Source organism: Chelonoidis abingdonii, chromosome 26, assembly GCF_003597395.2.
Source record: "Chelonoidis abingdonii isolate Lonesome George chromosome 26, CheloAbing_2.0, whole genome shotgun sequence".
In the NCBI taxonomy this organism is placed as follows: domain Eukaryota; kingdom Metazoa; phylum Chordata; order Testudines; family Testudinidae; genus Chelonoidis; species Chelonoidis abingdonii.
In genome coordinates, this window is record NC_133794.1 from 13,932,172 (window position 1) to 13,948,456 (window position 16,285).

The 16,285-nt window shown below is 57.3% G+C and overlaps 1 protein-coding gene across 5 annotated transcripts; it reads right to left on the bottom strand.

Annotated features, from left to right (window-relative positions):
- Positions 1–7,641: 7,641 nt before the first annotated feature.
- Positions 7,642–15,828, bottom strand: LOC116828471 (pleckstrin homology domain-containing family A member 3-like). Of its 5 annotated transcripts, none has more exons than XM_075061269.1 (8): positions 15,719–15,828; positions 13,566–13,682; positions 12,840–12,995; positions 11,704–11,840; positions 10,908–11,075; positions 10,465–10,508; positions 9,951–10,108; positions 7,642–9,254 (listed from the first exon to the last, which is right to left on the bottom strand). In XM_075061269.1, exons 1-8 carry the CDS (start codon positions 15,756–15,758, stop codon positions 9,193–9,195), a joined length of 882 nt encoding a protein of 293 aa, XP_074917370.1. In that variant the 5' UTR covers positions 15,759–15,828; the 3' UTR covers positions 7,642–9,192. The 5 variants fall into 5 exon arrangements, with proteins under 5 accessions (XP_074917370.1, XP_032642627.1, XP_032642628.1 ...); XM_032786736.2 differs by having other exon boundaries at positions 10,908–11,078; XM_032786737.2 differs by lacking the exon at positions 9,951–10,108 and having other exon boundaries at positions 10,908–11,078.
- Positions 15,829–16,285: the final 457 nt, after the last annotated feature.

The window sequence follows — 16,285 nt, forward strand, 5'->3', positions numbered from 1 at the left end:
GGGGCTCTTGCACTGGACCAGTTTTCTGTTCCCCCAAGTGCATATGGGGCTCCTGATGATCACTGACAAATATTTGTATATCACAGTGGCAGTTCACTAGCAGGTCAGCTCCTCAACTGGCGCAAAACTGGAGTCACACTGGTTTACAATAACTGGGAATCTGGTCCTGCTGGTTTTGGAGACAGCAGGCGGCAAGGAGGCCTTAATATGAAACAATGGAGAGGGAGGATGGCCCAGGGGTTCGCACACTAGCCTGGGATGCCAGAGACCTGCCTTCAATTCCCTGCTGGGCCGCAGCTTTCCTGTGGGAGCTTAGACAAGTCACTTAGGCGAGATCCTTTGAGGATCTGAGCCTCTGTACCTCAGTTTCCCATTCAGGGCCGGGGCAACCACTGATGAACTAGGCAGTCACCTAGGGCGGCAAGTGGTTGGGGGCACCCAGGACCGTCCTCAGGCATAGGCAGCTGCGTAGGGCACCTGAAAATTTGGGGCACCACTGGGTCTTAGTATCCACCCTACTGGTTTTCCTGTCCCTGTTCTGACCCTTCCTGCAGGCTCTGAGCCTTCCTGGGAAGGAGATTTAAAAGAGAAAAAGTCTCCAGCCTGCCAGACCTATTAGCACAACACTGAAACTGTTAAATGTCTTCATTACCCCTTGAATAGCTCTTTTTAATAGGCATTTGCCAACCCCCAGGTAGCTACTGTCAGTTTCTGATTGTACTGACAAATAGTTGTGCATGGCTGTAGGTACTCTGCTTTCTCTTCAGTTCGTATAAATCTTTCGCCTTTTACTCAGAACATGTCAGTCTACAGGACCTTAGTTTAAAATTTGCTTTAAAAATATTTCATTGGTGAAGATTATAACATCACAGCTCTAAAAAATCCTTGCATAGATTTTTAGATGCACAAATATGCTTCGATCTTCAGACATATGGCTTTTTAAATAAATTCTTCAAAAGACCACCCTTATCTAAAATACATATTTTAATTACTATAGTAAAAAAACCTCACTTTCAAAGTCTTCCTGTCCTTTCTCCCCCTCTCCCCTCTCCTTCCCATCCCCCACTGAAGAAAGCAACAGCCCTTTGCTTCCAGATAGCTGGACAAAGAGTTTACCTTTCTTTACTTTTGACTAACTGATGAACTAGTTTTAAGCAAAATCACTACCTTAGTAAGATACAAAATCCTTTGTTACGCCTAAAATCTTTGGAAACCTCTTTTTTAAAGTTGGTGAAATTTCATAAACGTGTGTTGTTATGGAGATCACACACAGTAAATTAGGGTTCCCTTTTTCTGCAAGCAACGAACATTGTTATGACCGCACTAAACCTCTGTGACTGATTAATTTAAAATAAGTTCTGTTTCAGTGAGTTAAATATGTAGTAATCTGGAATGAGTTGAGTACATTTAAAATATAAAATCAGCTTAGAAATACTGATTAAGAAACTGTAAAACAGAGAAGAGCTGCATCATGTATTCCATAATATTTAACGTTGTATTCATCAAGTCAGCTGACTCACCTTTACTACAAAGTTTTTGCAAACAAATGTCTGACAAACTTCAGGGCATATAAAAAAGCCTGTGACTGACATTTTTTATTCCCAAGTTTAGTGCTTTTAATTAGGTACCTTCTGGATGTCCATTCTGCATGAGGGAGAGGGTACAGGGGACTCTGCGGGGAACTGTGACTCTGCCACCGTTAGGCAGGTCGGGTGTCTCGGGTGTAGGGGCACCAGTTTAATAATACTGCATAGGGCCCCAGGAATCCTAAGGACGGCCCTGCGGGCGCCAAAAAGTGGTGCCCTGGCTCGGCAGAGAGGACTCGCCTTCCAGAGGCACTGGAGAGCCAGAGCGTCGGCTTGCGGGGGCGGTGAGCCCCAGCCATGGAGAAGCTGGCGGGGCAAGAGTCCCTCAAAGGCTGTGCCGCCACTAGTGGGGAGCAGCCGCCCCCCCGCCCCTCCTGGCCAGGCTGTGGCCTGGCGCCCCCACAGGGGGCTCCTGCAGACTGCAGCAGATGCATGCGGCCAGAGGCCCCTGTGCGCCCCCCACCTCCCCCCTCGCCACGCTCGGGCTCTGCGGCTCCCGGGCATGTTAGCTGCCGCCGGGGTGCAGCTCACATGCCCGGGAGCTGCAGAGCCCAAGCATGGTGACGGGGGAGCCGGGGGGGGCGCACGGGGGCCTCTGGACGCATGCATCTGCTGCAGGAGCCCCCAGAAGGCAGCTCCTCCCTGCTGAGCTGCTGCAGTGGCCCAAGCCCGGCAAAGCCAGTGAGGACTCGGGGCGGGGGCTGCTAGGGTGGGGTGGAGTAGGGTGGGAAGGGCTCATGGGGTGGGCGCTGTGCACCCTCCAGGGGAGTTCAGCGGGTGGGGAGGGGGGAACCTGGTCTTGGGAGCAGCCCCTGGGCATGGCTGGCCCCTGGGGTCTATAAAGTCTCATTGGGATTTGCCCCTCAATGAACCGATGTTACAGGGCGGGAGGGGTTGCAAGGTGGAAGTTTCGCCCAGGACGCAAAATATCCTTGCACGGGCCGTGTTCCCATTTCCGCACTGGGGATCATAGTGGTGCCCTGCCTCACAGAGGGCATGCGAGGATAAAGACATAAAAGATTTTGAGGTGACCAGATGCTATGGTGGATGGGTGCCGTATGAAGAATCATCACTGTGCCGGATGAACCAGTAAGTATCAAGACTAAACTGCCGTTCTCGGCGCTGTCCCCATCCTGGGATCTCAAAGGCCTTCGGGCATGTGAATTAGCCCTAAGAAGACCCAGGTTGGGGCTGGGTATGCCAGGGATGCAATGGCTATACATACCCCTCACTGCCAAGGCTCCGTGTGCCCCCTATTTGCCACTTCACCATGGCAGGGCCTCTGCTTGCACCTCATTCCCCGCATGCCAGGGGGAGTGACCCCATGTCCCTCTTCCGCACCCTGACAGGGACTCTGTGAGACTCCTCTCCACCCATTATTGTTTTTCTTCCTGGGAGAGAAATCAATCAGGGTGCCAGTACTTGAAAACTCCATGAGGACAAGGGGCTGAGCTGAGATGGGGGGATTCCTATGCTGGAAAGTGTTAACGGCTGCCACCAACCCGCTCTTTGATCTCAAACCCCGAACCCCAGGGGTTCCCAACCCGAGGCCGCCTGGGCAGCTGCAATAGGCAGGGAGAGAGCAAAATGTGGCATTCAGACAGGGAAAACACAATGGTGAATAAAACGGAACCAGGCGCAACACAACAACGTTCACAACCTTGTTTAAAAAACGCTGGGGTATTTTCTCTTAAAACAAAATTGTTGTCCAACTTTGCACGCTATTGTGTGTGTTCAATTTTTTGGGGGGTGGGGTGGGGGTGGGATCTGAATGTCTGTGCTGTATAAGCAAAGACCCAGCCCTATTCTCTACTAATTAGAACAGAATCAAATATTGTAAATAAAATTATAAAATGACTTACAAATCAGGAGTCTTCTGACTGGGATGGTCGTGCTTGCTCCTCCTCACACAGTTTCTCCAGCTGGGAACATATGTTAGTGAGGCTCAATCTGATCTCATCTTCAATTTTCAGCCTTTCAGCCAGCCCAGGGTGCAGGCAGGGGTAGCTAGGGGCTGGGTGCAGGCAAGGAGTAGCTCAGGGTGCAGGCAGGGGGTGCTCAGGGTGCAGGCAGGGGATAGCTAGGGGCTAGGTTCAGGCAGGTGATAGCTCAGGGTACAGGCATGGGGGTAGCTAGGGGCTGTGTGCAGGCAGGAGGTACTCAGGGTGCAAGCAGGGGGTATCTAGGGGTTGTGTGCAGGCTGGGGGTTAGCTCAGGATGCAGGCAGGGGGTAGCTAGGGGTTAGGTGCAGGCAGGGGATGCTCAGGGGGTATCTAGGGGTTGTGTGCAGGCTGGTGGTTAGCTCAGGATGCAGGCAGGGGGTAGCTAGGGGCTAGGTGCAGGCAGGGGATGCTCAGGGGGTATCTAGGGGTTGTGTGCAGGCTGGGGGTAGCTCAGGGTGCAGGCAGGGGTAGCTAGGGGCTGGGTGCAGGCTGGAGGTGCTCAGGGTGCAGGCAGGGTGTAGCTAGGGTCTGGATGCAGGCTGGGGGTAGCTCAGGGTGCAGGCAGGGGTAGCTAGGGGCTGGGTGCAGGCTGGAGGTGCTCAGGGTGCAGGCAGAGGCAGGTTGATGCTGCGGGGCCCGGCCCTGCGCCCCGTTCCTAGTTGGCAGCGTGGGCAGCGCCGCTCCTTGTGGCCTGGTGCACACCAGCCTAGGCTGGGACATGCTGTCCTACATGGAAACCGTGGTCACCAGTACCCAGTGGTTTGCGGGCACCAAGGACTACACCCAGCTGAGCCTGAAGGGTGGTAGCCATTACCCAGCCTACATATGAAAACTGATCTGGATGCACAGAGTGCCTGGTATCACCACTTCCCACCCCCAAACTCCGCCCAAGGTGGCGGCCCACCTGGGACTGTGTCGTGACCCACTTTTGGGAACACCTGCTCTAGACAATGACAAAGGTAGGTGGAGCCCTTAGCTCTGTTAACCAGATGCCTGAGTCTCCATGTGGCCCCCATTTTCCCCTTTTGGTTTTTCACCAAAATCTCCAGCATTCTGCCCGCTGCTGCCTGGAACATGCCCGGAACGTCTGAAACCGATCGGCCATGGCGTTCGAAGGGTATCACGTTCCAGAGACAGCCAGAGGGAGACGTGCCCCTGAGGTGTAGGTACTGCCTCATTTGGCCAATGACAGTCACCCTTCTGCCAAATGGGAGCAGACGTCAGGGCCTTCTGGGTCGGTTTCCCTGCCCAGGAGGAGAAATCAGTGACAGAGCCTGACACGTAGCTCATTTGGTCACACTATACACACCTGTCCTGGAACAGAGGTGGTCACAAACCACAGGCAGCCAATCCCCTTTCAGAAGCTGCAGCCCAACCACCAGTGCCCAGTTCTTCCCTAAGAACTGACTCTGATTAGAGAGTGTGAGGCAGGGAACAAATGCTCCTGTTGCCTGAACCAGCTCCTCTGCCAAAGAAACTGCATCACAAAACTAACCCCAATGCAGCATGTCCTTAACGAGTTAATGTGGACATGCAGCACCCAGCACACCAGGGCCTCGTCGCAGCTGGGGCTGTCAAGTGCTACCACAATACAAATAACACAACTTGCTGGGGCCTCGCTCTGGGAGTTTCAAACATCCCATCTCCCGCTGTACACCAAGGAAATGGGTAGATTGTTACGGACATCGCAGAGAGCTGGATCCCCGGACTTGAACTCCCATTGGCAATTAACATCCTAGACCACCTTGGCTAGAGGAGTGCAGACTTGATATTGAAGGGGGCCAGAGGGGCTGGTGTGTGGCCCTCTATGCAGCCAGGTGCCCTTGGCAGGGCTGGCAGTCAGACTAGTCCTGAAGTGAAAGGGGACTTGTCATTTGAGGGGGCGGCTGGGATCTGGGCTGCAGGGGGCTGTAGCTGCCTAAAACTGACACAGCAACAGGGCTCTCAGAATTTACTTTTCCCCCACTCGTCTTGAAGTATCAGAGAGAGAGAGAGAGTGTGCGTGTGTGTGTGTGGGGAGAGTCCCCTGCACCCTCAATCTGCCTTCCCGGCTCAGCTGCGCAGTCTATCATCACAGGAACTCCTCCACCCTTTGAGCCATGAACAGTCCCTGGCTGCTGACTGTGGAGCAGACACCCATCAATCACAGGCTGGATGTCGTGAAAATTAAAGGTTTACAAAAGTGCTGAGCAACACAAGTTTGTTTCTGGACATTAACTGACCCCTCGGATTTTTTTACCAAAGAACAAATCTCAAATTCAGTCTGGAAAAGAGGCGCAAATGTTTACCGCTGGGGGGGAATTAACCATTGGGACAGCTTACCAGGGGCCCTCCTGCATTCTCCATCAATGGAGACTTTTCAATCAAGATTGGATGTTTTTCTAAAAAATCTGCTCTATTGTAAACAAGTAGTGACTCAGGCAAGTCCCAGGGGCTGTGTTAGAAAGGTGCCTACAGCAGCCCCTCCTGACCTTAGGATCTATGAATCGCCTGTCTAGATAGGGAGCGGGAAAGACCAGATTAGGAGCAACTGAACAATGCTTTGCAAGGGGAAATACTGATACTCACCGTTGGTTTTGGGAGGAAACAGGAGACAGTTTCCTCCCATTGCTGTTAAGAGTTCAAATGAAATTTTAACCAGTGATTTTAGTTAACTCCTCAATCGAGACTGGGAACGGATGGAAATCAAGTTGGGCGCAATTCTGTTTTGCACCCACAGCCCTGCATGCCACTGTAACCGACACCACCAGGCAGTGTTGCTGCACAGCCACGCGAGGACATTTTGGGAGCATGCAGGCAGCGTTCGGCCTTGGAAGCAATGCTGCGTTGTTGTTCCTTGTGTGAGGTCATGCCTCGCTGGTGCAAGGCGCAAGAGAGATCGGTCTCAGCCCGAATCTGTTGAACTGGGGCTGGGGCCCAGCTGATTCCCTGAACCAAGCGCTGGGGTTTAGGCTGAGACTTCCGCCAAGGGATTGCAGGCGCTCTCTTTGGCCAGCTTGACATGACAAACTATAGTACACAGATGTTCCTGTACGAGCAAAGCACCCGGCCTCTGCTCCAGGACAGGTGGACATACCAGGGCCACCCAGAAGATTCATGGGGCCTGGGGTTTTCGGTGGGTCCTAGATGCGGAAGGACCCCCTGCCGCCAAAGACCCAGAGCAGAAGAAGCTCCGGACCCGATGGCTTGGGCACTGCGAGAGTGAAGGACCCTGCTACAGGGTCCCCGAAAAACTCTCATGGGAGACTCCTGCAGGGCCCAGGGCAAATTGCCCCACTTGCCCCCCCTACCGGGCGGCCCTGGGACATACTCCCTTTCCCCAATTTCCCCTCCCACTGAGAATCTGCCATGAAAGGCCACAACGGAGCACTGCTCCTGAGCAGAGGAACAACCCCTCGGCACTGGCCCGCAACAGGGGCATTAGCATCAGCAAGAAGCTAGTGTCTGTTACCAATTATTTGCAAGAAATTCACTGGTCTAAGGGCATTTCAGGCCTGATCATTTGATTGAAAGAACTTCAGTTGCAAACAGCTCTTGATTTTTTCTATTGTACTATGAATAGTCGGGATGGCTTTACAACTCTAGCCTGGTCTTTCACTAAACCACAAGGGAATAAAGCCTCTCTGCGCATTTGGGTAAAACACACAGCAAACTCACCATGCTCTTTCTTTAAAATACTGTCTCCGCAAAAGCAAGATCACCCAGGAGCTAAAGAACAAGAAACAGGCTGCGTTGGATCCAAACACTAAGTGCCGAGCTGCAGCAGGAGAATTTCACAGCGACTTTGAGGCAAGTTCGGTATTTTGCTTAAACACTCGGGGAGCTGCAGGAACCTCCTGTCGCTCCCAGAGTCTGGGAGAGCTCGAAACGATGCCTGGATCAAGACGGGAAGAACAAACAGTAGCCGCCACGAACGACCCAGCGGTTTGGGTCAGAGCCACGAAGATTCGGGCACTTCCTCTCGCTTGCCGATTCCGATGCAGCAGTTTCGTTCTGCAGCAATTTCAGGCTTTAGCGACTCCAGAGCCGCCTTCCCACACTGTGCAGCTGCTCCTTCGACAGGCCCTGGGGGAAACCCCCCAAGGGGGAAAGAGAGACATGGAGACGAGCCACTTGTTTCAAAATTAGAGTCTTTATTGCAAGGCCTGATCTTTGGCAGAGCTCTCCGCAGAAACAGCTGCCTTCCCTCGGCAAAAAAACAGCCCCAACCTGGTGACACAAAATCCTGTGTCAAAGCACAAAGAGCCAGAGGACGAGAGCAGGGACCGTTTTGCAGCTCCATTAGAATCGGCCAGGTCCTTGCTGTAGTGTTCAAAGAGTTTAGCGTTGGGTGCAGTCACCTGACTCAGGTGAAGTCCGGGTGGGAGGAGCCAACCCTCCCCTGGCACCATCTTTCTTCTCACCTCTGCTTCTACTGTCCCCAAGACGCACGCTTTGCTCCCAGCAGCCCCTGCAGCAGGAGGGCCAGCTGGGCTCTCGCTTCTGGCCTTGGCTTGAACCGTCAGCGGGGCGCAGACGGGAACTGGCCAGAGGGAGGCGCCCTGCCAGATCAGAGGAACCAGCCTCCTCTCACCTGCCTGCTGGATCCAGAGGCTGTGGCGAGAAAGTGACGAGGGCGCCCCCTGCTGGGTGAAGCCTGGTTGTAAGAGGTGCTTTGATGCACCATGGCACCGAACTAGGCACCAACTGGATGGGATGAGGGGTAGAAGAGCAAGATCCCCTCAGAGCTCCATTTTGGGGGGGCAGTACTATTTCCTGGGCAGGGAGAGCTCTCCCCTGACACGCCACATAATGGGGACACCGGCTCTGCTCCCACGGATTACAGGGGATCCTGCTGGATCATATTTGGCCATTAGCCCCCGCATGCTGGCTGGCTCTCTGAGGCTCTAATACTGTGTTGGCTGGTGATGGCAGACACCCCGGATCCCCCCTCTCCGGCACTGATGGCATCATGCATAGCATCAAAGCAAGGTGGAGGGGACAAGAGGCCGGAGTAGGAGGCGTTTGGGCTCCGTGGGCTGGGGAGCAAAGAGGGGGCAGTTTTCCAGTTCCATGTTCAGCAGATTCTCTCCCTCTCCCTCAGACCTAGGGACAGGGCATAAGGCCAGCACAGGCGCCAGGGGAGATCAGCGCCAAGGAGAACGTAGCTCTTCTGCTCCTGGGACGAGGCCCCCTCTGCCCCACCCCAGGATGGGAGCTCTGTCCCCTCATCCCGGAGATCCTGCGTTCCCACCACCCATGGCACCCGCTGATCAATACCACCCCGCAGTGCCCCTCTGCCCTCTTCTGCCTGCACATCCAAGCCATTTCCAGACCCTCCTCCCTGCAGACGGGAAAATGGACGCAGAGCATGGAGGTGACCTGCCCTGGGTCACAGGACTCAAGCATCCTGATGCTCAGTCCCCTGCTCTACCTGCTAGATGCTACTCCCTTCCCAGAAGGGCACCACTCCGCCCCTGCGGAGCTGGGACCAGCGCAGGGCGAGGGGAGAAGCAGGTGGGGGCCAGCCTGAGGAGTTGGGAGGAGAACACGGCCCCATTGTTCTCTGCTGGTCCCTGGCAGCTCCCAAGCACAGAGAAGTGCCGTGCTCTCGCAGGGCTGGGCCTGAGATGTTCCTGAGCCCCCAACGTGAGGTGGATGCAGTGCCCGGATCTTGGTGCCGCTCACTTCCGCTTGTCACTGCCAGCCAATTCCACCAGGGACTCTTGCGTGGGCAGCGGTGCCTCTGGCAAGGGAGGGGAGGAGGAATTAGGGAGAGCAGCAGCTTCTGGCCTCTGGGGGGCTCTAGCTCGGGGCTCCAGTCCCCAGGCTGGATCAGGCAGGGGGCATGCGTAAGGTACCCTCAGAGAGAGTCACTCAGCGCCTGTTACTTCCTGCGCAGGACAGCCTCACCTAACCCACCACTGCCACCTCCAGAGGCTCTGTCAGCGTTGCCATCCTGGGGGAAACTGGGGCACAGGGAGGGACACGCCCCTTGTCTTGCAGAGCTGGTAATTGAACCCAGGAGTCCTGGCTCACAGGCCTGTGCTCTGTCCACTAGAATCTGCTTCCCCTGCTCCCCTCTCACCAATGGGGCCCTGGCTGTCCATCTGCATGGAGACTGACACCTGCCCACAGGAGACATAGCTTAGGAGTGTGACACATGGGAGCCATGAACCTCAGCCCCAAAGGGCCCATTGGGGCATGGCTAGTGTGGGGCAAGGCCAGCAGGAAAGGCAGAGCCTGCTGCGGGGGGCGGGGGGAAGACAGTGCCCTCTGCGGTGGAGCTGGGGCGGGTCAGGGGCTGATGCTGTCCTTCAATCCCTGTAATCATCTGCAATGGGACAAGCAGCCAGCCCCACCCCGCCCGAGCTGGCCATGTGACCATGCTGCACTGTGCTGGCCTCCCCTGGTGGCAGGGAGGCTGCCCCATGGCGCCTACCTTCCCTCTCCTCCACGATGGTGCCGACAGGGCTGTCGGGTGCGGGGCCCTGCTGGCTCCAGTGCTGTGAGCGGAACATCACCATCTCCTCCAGGTTGCGCACCACTGTCACGGCGCCCTTCTGTGGCGGCACTGGGGGCCGGGGCGGCTCTGCTCCTCTGTGAGAGGGGGGCGGGGTGAGAGCCTTGGCTTGGGGTGGGCACCTAGCGTGGCACCCAAGGGAGAGCCTGGCTGATTGCTCCCCCCACCCCATCCAGTCTACCCACCCAAGGGGATCTGGGAACCTTCCCCATCTCCAGCTAGGGGAGCTGGGGCGGCACCATGCAGGGCGAGGGCCTGGCTTGGAGGGAGCCAGGACCCATGTCGTGGGGACCCAGAAGCCGGTTGCCTGCCTGTGCCCACATCCCGCTCAGTCTCAGACCCCAGCCGAGCGCAGGGACGGCAGGATCCTCACCCAGCACAGAGCTGCGCCACTGGAAGCCTCCCTCCCTTCCCCCACGGCCAACCTGCTCACCTGTCGGGGGACACGATGCCCGTGTGGCTGAGGGAGCGTCTCACCTGCGAGGCCAGAAAGTGGGAGAGGGTCAGATGGAACTGAGCGAGCTGGGAGCACCAGGCGGCTCTGGAGCTAGTTCAGATCCAGCTCAGACTGGCAGCGCGGGCACAAATCTGATGACTGCCGGGGGGACCAGCCTTGAGCCATGCTGGGATCATAGCAATGTCCTTAGCAAAGAGGCCGAGGATAAACTGACCCCAGACACTGTGCTCAGAAGCTTTCCCGGGCTCTGCCCTCTCTGGGGCCATGCCCAGAGCCCGGCTAGCTCCCAGCCGACCCACACAGCCCTTCCCCGCACTTGGGGCTGGCAAAGAAGTGAAACGTGCTGGATTTCTGATCTGTCCTATGTAGATGCCATTGCTTGTCCAAATGCTGCCCCCCTGCCCCAGGGAGGCTCTTACTCTATGGGAATGCGGGAGTTTGGTGCCCACGAAGTCCTGAGGCAGGGGGGACGGCGAGGGCTGGTAGAGCTCGGGTGCCAGGCGGGCGTTGGCGAATTTCATGCACTCCTCCAGCGTGGAGATGAACTGGCTGCAGGTGGCTCTGAGCAGAGAGGAGGCTTCGTTCATCTTCTGGGAGTAGGGAGGACAGAGGGTTACCGAGAGGAACGGCCACCCACAATCCTTTGTGCTTCTGTAGCACCAGCCTCTCCAAGCCTGCTGTACAGGTGGGGTAACCGAGGGGCAGTGACTTGGCCTGGCCAGCCAGTGAGTTAGTGGCCTCCCCGCCCCTTTTTAGCTGGCTCAGTTGCATCATAGACATGCGTGCCAAGGCACTGCTCAGAAGAGAAGCAGCTTTGGGGAGAGAGTCATGCCTAGCGGATAGAGCAGGGGAGTGGGAATCAGGATTATTGGATTCTTTCTCTGCCACTGGGCGCAGAGTGGGGTCTAGTGGTTAGATCGGGGGCTCACATCCATGCACACTTTCCCTTCTGGACCCCGCCCTGTTTGCTTATGCTGCGAAGCCTCATACCCCATGAGGATCCCCGCCACTTGAGGTGGTGGTATCACAGCACAGCCCTGCAGCGGTGAGTTCTGCTGGTTGATTCTACACTGCATGCCGCAGCCCTCTCTGAGCTGCTGGAATCAGGCAGCCTTTGGGCCACGGCAGGAGGGAGAGGGTAGCCAGGACTCGTGTCCTCCAGATCCTCCTAAAACCCAACAGCTCCCCTTTAACCTCCCCCCACTCCCTTTGAACCTCGATATCGAGCGGGGAGCCATTGTCCTGGGGCTGTGTGGACTCCTGGACGTCCAAGACCTGCTGAGTCAGCACGTCGCAGTACAGCCGTAGCTCCGACAGCTTCCGGCCCAGGGACTCACTGCTCAAGTGCATGTCTGGAGGGAGACGGGGAAGATCAACATTGCCTCATTCCTATCCTGCTCCCCTGGAAGCCCCAGGCCCTGTATGGTATATGCAGGGATTGCTTTGCCCCTGCCACTGAAGTGCAGCCACCTCTGGGGTGGAACATAGCATCCGTTTAACAACCTGTAGTAACGCTGCACTAGTCTAAGACAGGAAGTGAAGAAAAACAGAGGATCCAGCAGAAACTGTCAGGGGAGCCAGAATGGAATGACCCACGTTGGAATTTAGCTAGGACACAGGGGTTGATGCCCCAGTTCTTACAGCGTGCATTGGGTTTGTTAACAAGTGGACCTGTCCTGTGTGGTGGCACTGAGCTCAGCACTGATCCAGAGAGGAAAAAGTGCCCCCTGCTGGAGTCACCCACTCTCCTGCACAACACCCCATAGTGCTGCTCTGGGCGCTGACACAAGGGGGAGAGCGCCTCCTACTGAGCCTCTCTCTCTGCAAACTAGTGCCTACTAGCACTGTACTCTGGGGTCTGTTTGCTCATTGCAAGGGGAGAGTGCGCCCCCTCACTGAGCCCCCACCACCATCACTCCCTGCAGCACAGTACCCTCTAGGGGGCTGAGGCTTTGGGGTCAGGCCGTGCACTACTGGGGCCCCACTCCATAACCAGCAGGTCAGAAGGATGAAATTCCGGTTCTCTGCAGGCACAGATGAGTGACTGTTTACTAAAGAGGAGGGAATGCTCGCACCTGAGCCCTTCTCTGCTGCCCGCTCCACCGCAAAACTGAAGGGTGCAGCCAGGCTTACCACACCCCTCTGCTGCTGCAGTCTTGGGCCCGCAGGCATAGCTCTGCCGATGTCCCTCAGTCCCAACCCCTGGGCTCCCCCAACCTCTCGATCTGTCCCTGACTCCTGACGTACAGCTCCCCCCTGCCTGCTATCCCAGGCCCAGATCTGCCACACCCCAACGGAGATCACTGTTTCCCTGGCACGGTGCCCACCCCCTCCCTTCAGGGAGGACCCACCTTTGTCCTTCTGGCTCCTGCTGTCACCCAAACAGGCTTTAGAGCTCCCCAGGGCCACCAGCCACTTCTGCCTCTCTGCGGCACCCCCTGCCTTCAGGTAGAAATACTGCTCCCCTGGAATCATCAGCTCCATGCGCGTGGGGTCGGTGGGGTGCACTGTAGGGACAAGACAGTCGCTGGGCGAGCGTCCAGTGCTAGGGTAGCAGAGTCTGTTCTCACCTTGCATGACACGATCCAGCTCTGCAGCCAGAGTCTAGGGACCCAGGGTTTCTTCAGGAGGAGAGTGGGAGTGGGGTCCAGTGGCTAGAGCAAGGCCCTGGGAGCCAGGACACCTGGATTCTATTCCCAGCGCTGGGAGGAGGGTGAGGTCTAGTGGTTAGAGCAGGGGACTGACCATTAGGACACCTGGGTTCTATTCCCAGCTCTGGAAGGAGGGTGAGGTCTAGTGGTTAGAGCAGGAGACTGCGCACTAGGACACGTGGGTTCGATGCCTGATTCCAACAGCCACACACTCTTTTCTGGAATTTGAGTACTAGATCTGACAAAGCCCTGGAGAGAGCAGCAAGGGATGGGAAAGGCCCATTGGAGAATCTGGCCCCCAAGTGTTCGTTAAACTGCGGACCGTTGCCTTGCCAGGATCCCAGTCGACAGCGCAGCATGGCAGCCCCTCCTGGTCCAATCGCCGCCCACTACCCGCACGAGCGTCTCACCCAGCAGGGCACCAACCTTTGATCTCACAGACGGCCATCTTGATGCTGCCCTTGCTGCCTTTGCCCACGTCGTCCTGAGAGTCGTAGTAGGACAGGATGCCGCTGTCCAGGACAAAGTACCGTGGCTGCCAACCTACAGGGGAAAGGAAAAGCCAGTCACGCCACCAACGCCTGCCAGGGCGCTTCTCTCCTCCAGGGAGCCCGGCTCCTTCGCCTGCCGCCTGGTGCACAGGAGCTCTGCTCACATAAGGCACAGGGCAGTCTGGTGACTACAGCATGGAGCCAGGACTCCTGGGTTCTATTTCCAGCCCTGGGAGGGCGTGGGGCCTCGTGCTTCAAGCAACGGGCCGGGAAGCAGGACTCCTGGATTCTACTCCTGGCTGTGGGAGAGGAGACGGTTCAGAGTCAGGACTCCTGGGTCCTATCCCTGTCTGTGCCCCCGACACGGCGCTTCCCCAGCGGTGTCTGTATGTGGGGTATTATGGGGGTGACGTGCTCCAGTGCAAGGGGCTAGAGATGTGCAAATGTAACGCTGACAGACCCCGGTTGTCGGGGCACAGGATCTAACCTGAGACCTCTGATATATCTCTATCCATCTCACTCTACAGCCTTAGCTAACAGCCACTAGGCTTTTATCGCACTCTTCCTCTCCGTGCCACTAGATGGGACAGAACGCCACACCCAGGAGGCGTGTGGGTTAGGCAAAGCATCCAAGGGCCAGCAGGACAGAACCGAGGACGTTTCTCAGCAGCTGGCGGGTCCTATCCTGCCACCACCACTGCCCGGCGATGCCCACGGGGACACAGGCTTAGCCAGAGCAGATTGGCCAGCCACCTAGTCCAGCGCTTTGCCAGCTGATACACATCACCCGGGCCTCTCCCATTTCTGGCCCCACGGCAGCTGCCCAGTGCTGGAAAGTCTGGCAGTTGGATTCCAGGATGTCTCCCCATGGCTGGGTTCTAGGGGGACACAGCCCAGGGGTGCTGGAGAGGACAGCAGGTTATTTGCTACCGCTCCCCCTTTGAAGTCCGCCCGTGTTGCTTGCCCTATAAGGGGGAGAATTACAAGCAAACTCTGCATCCTCACGACCCCCCAGGCACAGAGTGGCCCCTGCACCCAGTTGGCATCTGGCTCTCAGAACGGAACAGGTTGCGGCCCATGGGCCAGCTAGTCTTTGTGCCAAGTTAGAGCTCGGGAGAGAGGTGGGTGCCACCATGGATCCTTCTGGGGGAAGGGACGGTGGGGTCCTCCCATCCCATCTGGAAACGTGCGGAGCGGGTCATAGAGCTGGCCCCGTTCAAAGGGAAGGAGGCAGACCCTCTTTGAAGGAAGTCATAAGCCTGGCATGGGGGGGGGTCCAGGTCACAGTCCTGTGAACCTGGTTCAGGGGCAGTGAATCCAGTGGTCACGGACCTGTCCTGGTTTGGGGAGAAGGACATGGACCTGCCCGGTTCGGGGGGAGCAGGCCCAGGTCAGGGGAGGAGGGCACAGAGATCCAGACCGGTTGGGGGTGGGGGAGAGGAGGGACACAGAGACCTGGCCCGGTTTGTGGGGAGGGTCACACAGACCTGGCCCATTTCGTGGACGGGGGTGGGGGAGAGTCACAGAGACCTAGTCCAGTTCAGGGGAGGAGGGTCACACAGACCTGGTCCGGATCAGCTGGGGGCAGGTCACATAGACCTGGCCCGGTTTTGGGGGAAGAGGGAGATGTCACACAGACCTGGCCCGGTTTGGGGGGGTGGGTGTCACACAGACCTCACCCGGGTTAGTTGGGGTTACAGGGGCCTGGCCCGGTTCAAGGGGGTGGAGGGGAGGGTTACAGGGGCCTGGCCCGGGTCGAGGGGGAGGAGGGGAGGGTTACAGGGGCCTGGCCCGGTTCAAGGGGGTGGAGGGGAGGGTTACAGGGGCCTGGCCCGGGTCGAGGGGGAGGAGGGGAGGGTTACAGGGGCCTGGCCCGGGTCGAGGGGGAGGAGGGGAGGGTTACAGGGGCCTGGCCCGGGTCGAGGGGGAGGAGGGGAGGGTAACAGGGACTTGGCCCGGTTCAAGGGGGTGGGGGGGAGGGTCACACGGACCTGGCCCGGGTCGGAGGGGGGGGAGGGTCACATGGACGGGGGACGGTCCGGCCCCCCCAGGCCAGGGGACTCCCACACCCGCCCCCCCGGCCGTTACCCGAGAGGTAGTTGGTCCATTTCAATAACGCTCCCTCCATCGCCAGGGTAGTAAATGTGAGCCACCCATTGACAACACCGAAGGAACGAGCCAATCACGGGCCGAGGAAGGCGGGGCAATATCGGTTTGCCCAATAAAAAGAGCGGGTTGGACACTAGGGCGGGACATGGGAAATAGCAGCCAATCACATGGAAGATAGTTCATAGGTGGGCGGAGTCTCACCAATGACATCAGCCGACCCCGGCCTGTGGCTAACGAGAACGCTCCGTCCCGCAAGGCCGCCATTTCCCCTACTTATTGCGCGCAAGGGCCTGTGGGTAATGTAGTTCTCCAGCCCATTCTTTTCCTTGGCTGCAAGGCAAGCAGAAAATACCAATCGCAGCGGGTTTTAGGGCAGCTGAGCGCACCGCGCTGGATTGTGGGTAATATAGTCCTCCTGCCGCCTAGGCTCAGAGACTGGAGCTCAATGTCCCAGGGTGCAGCGGGGCCATCCGTGTGCGTCTCACGGGTTTGTGGGTAATGTAGTCTTCCCTGCCCACATGGCCCCATGGAGGGGCGTGGCGCGGA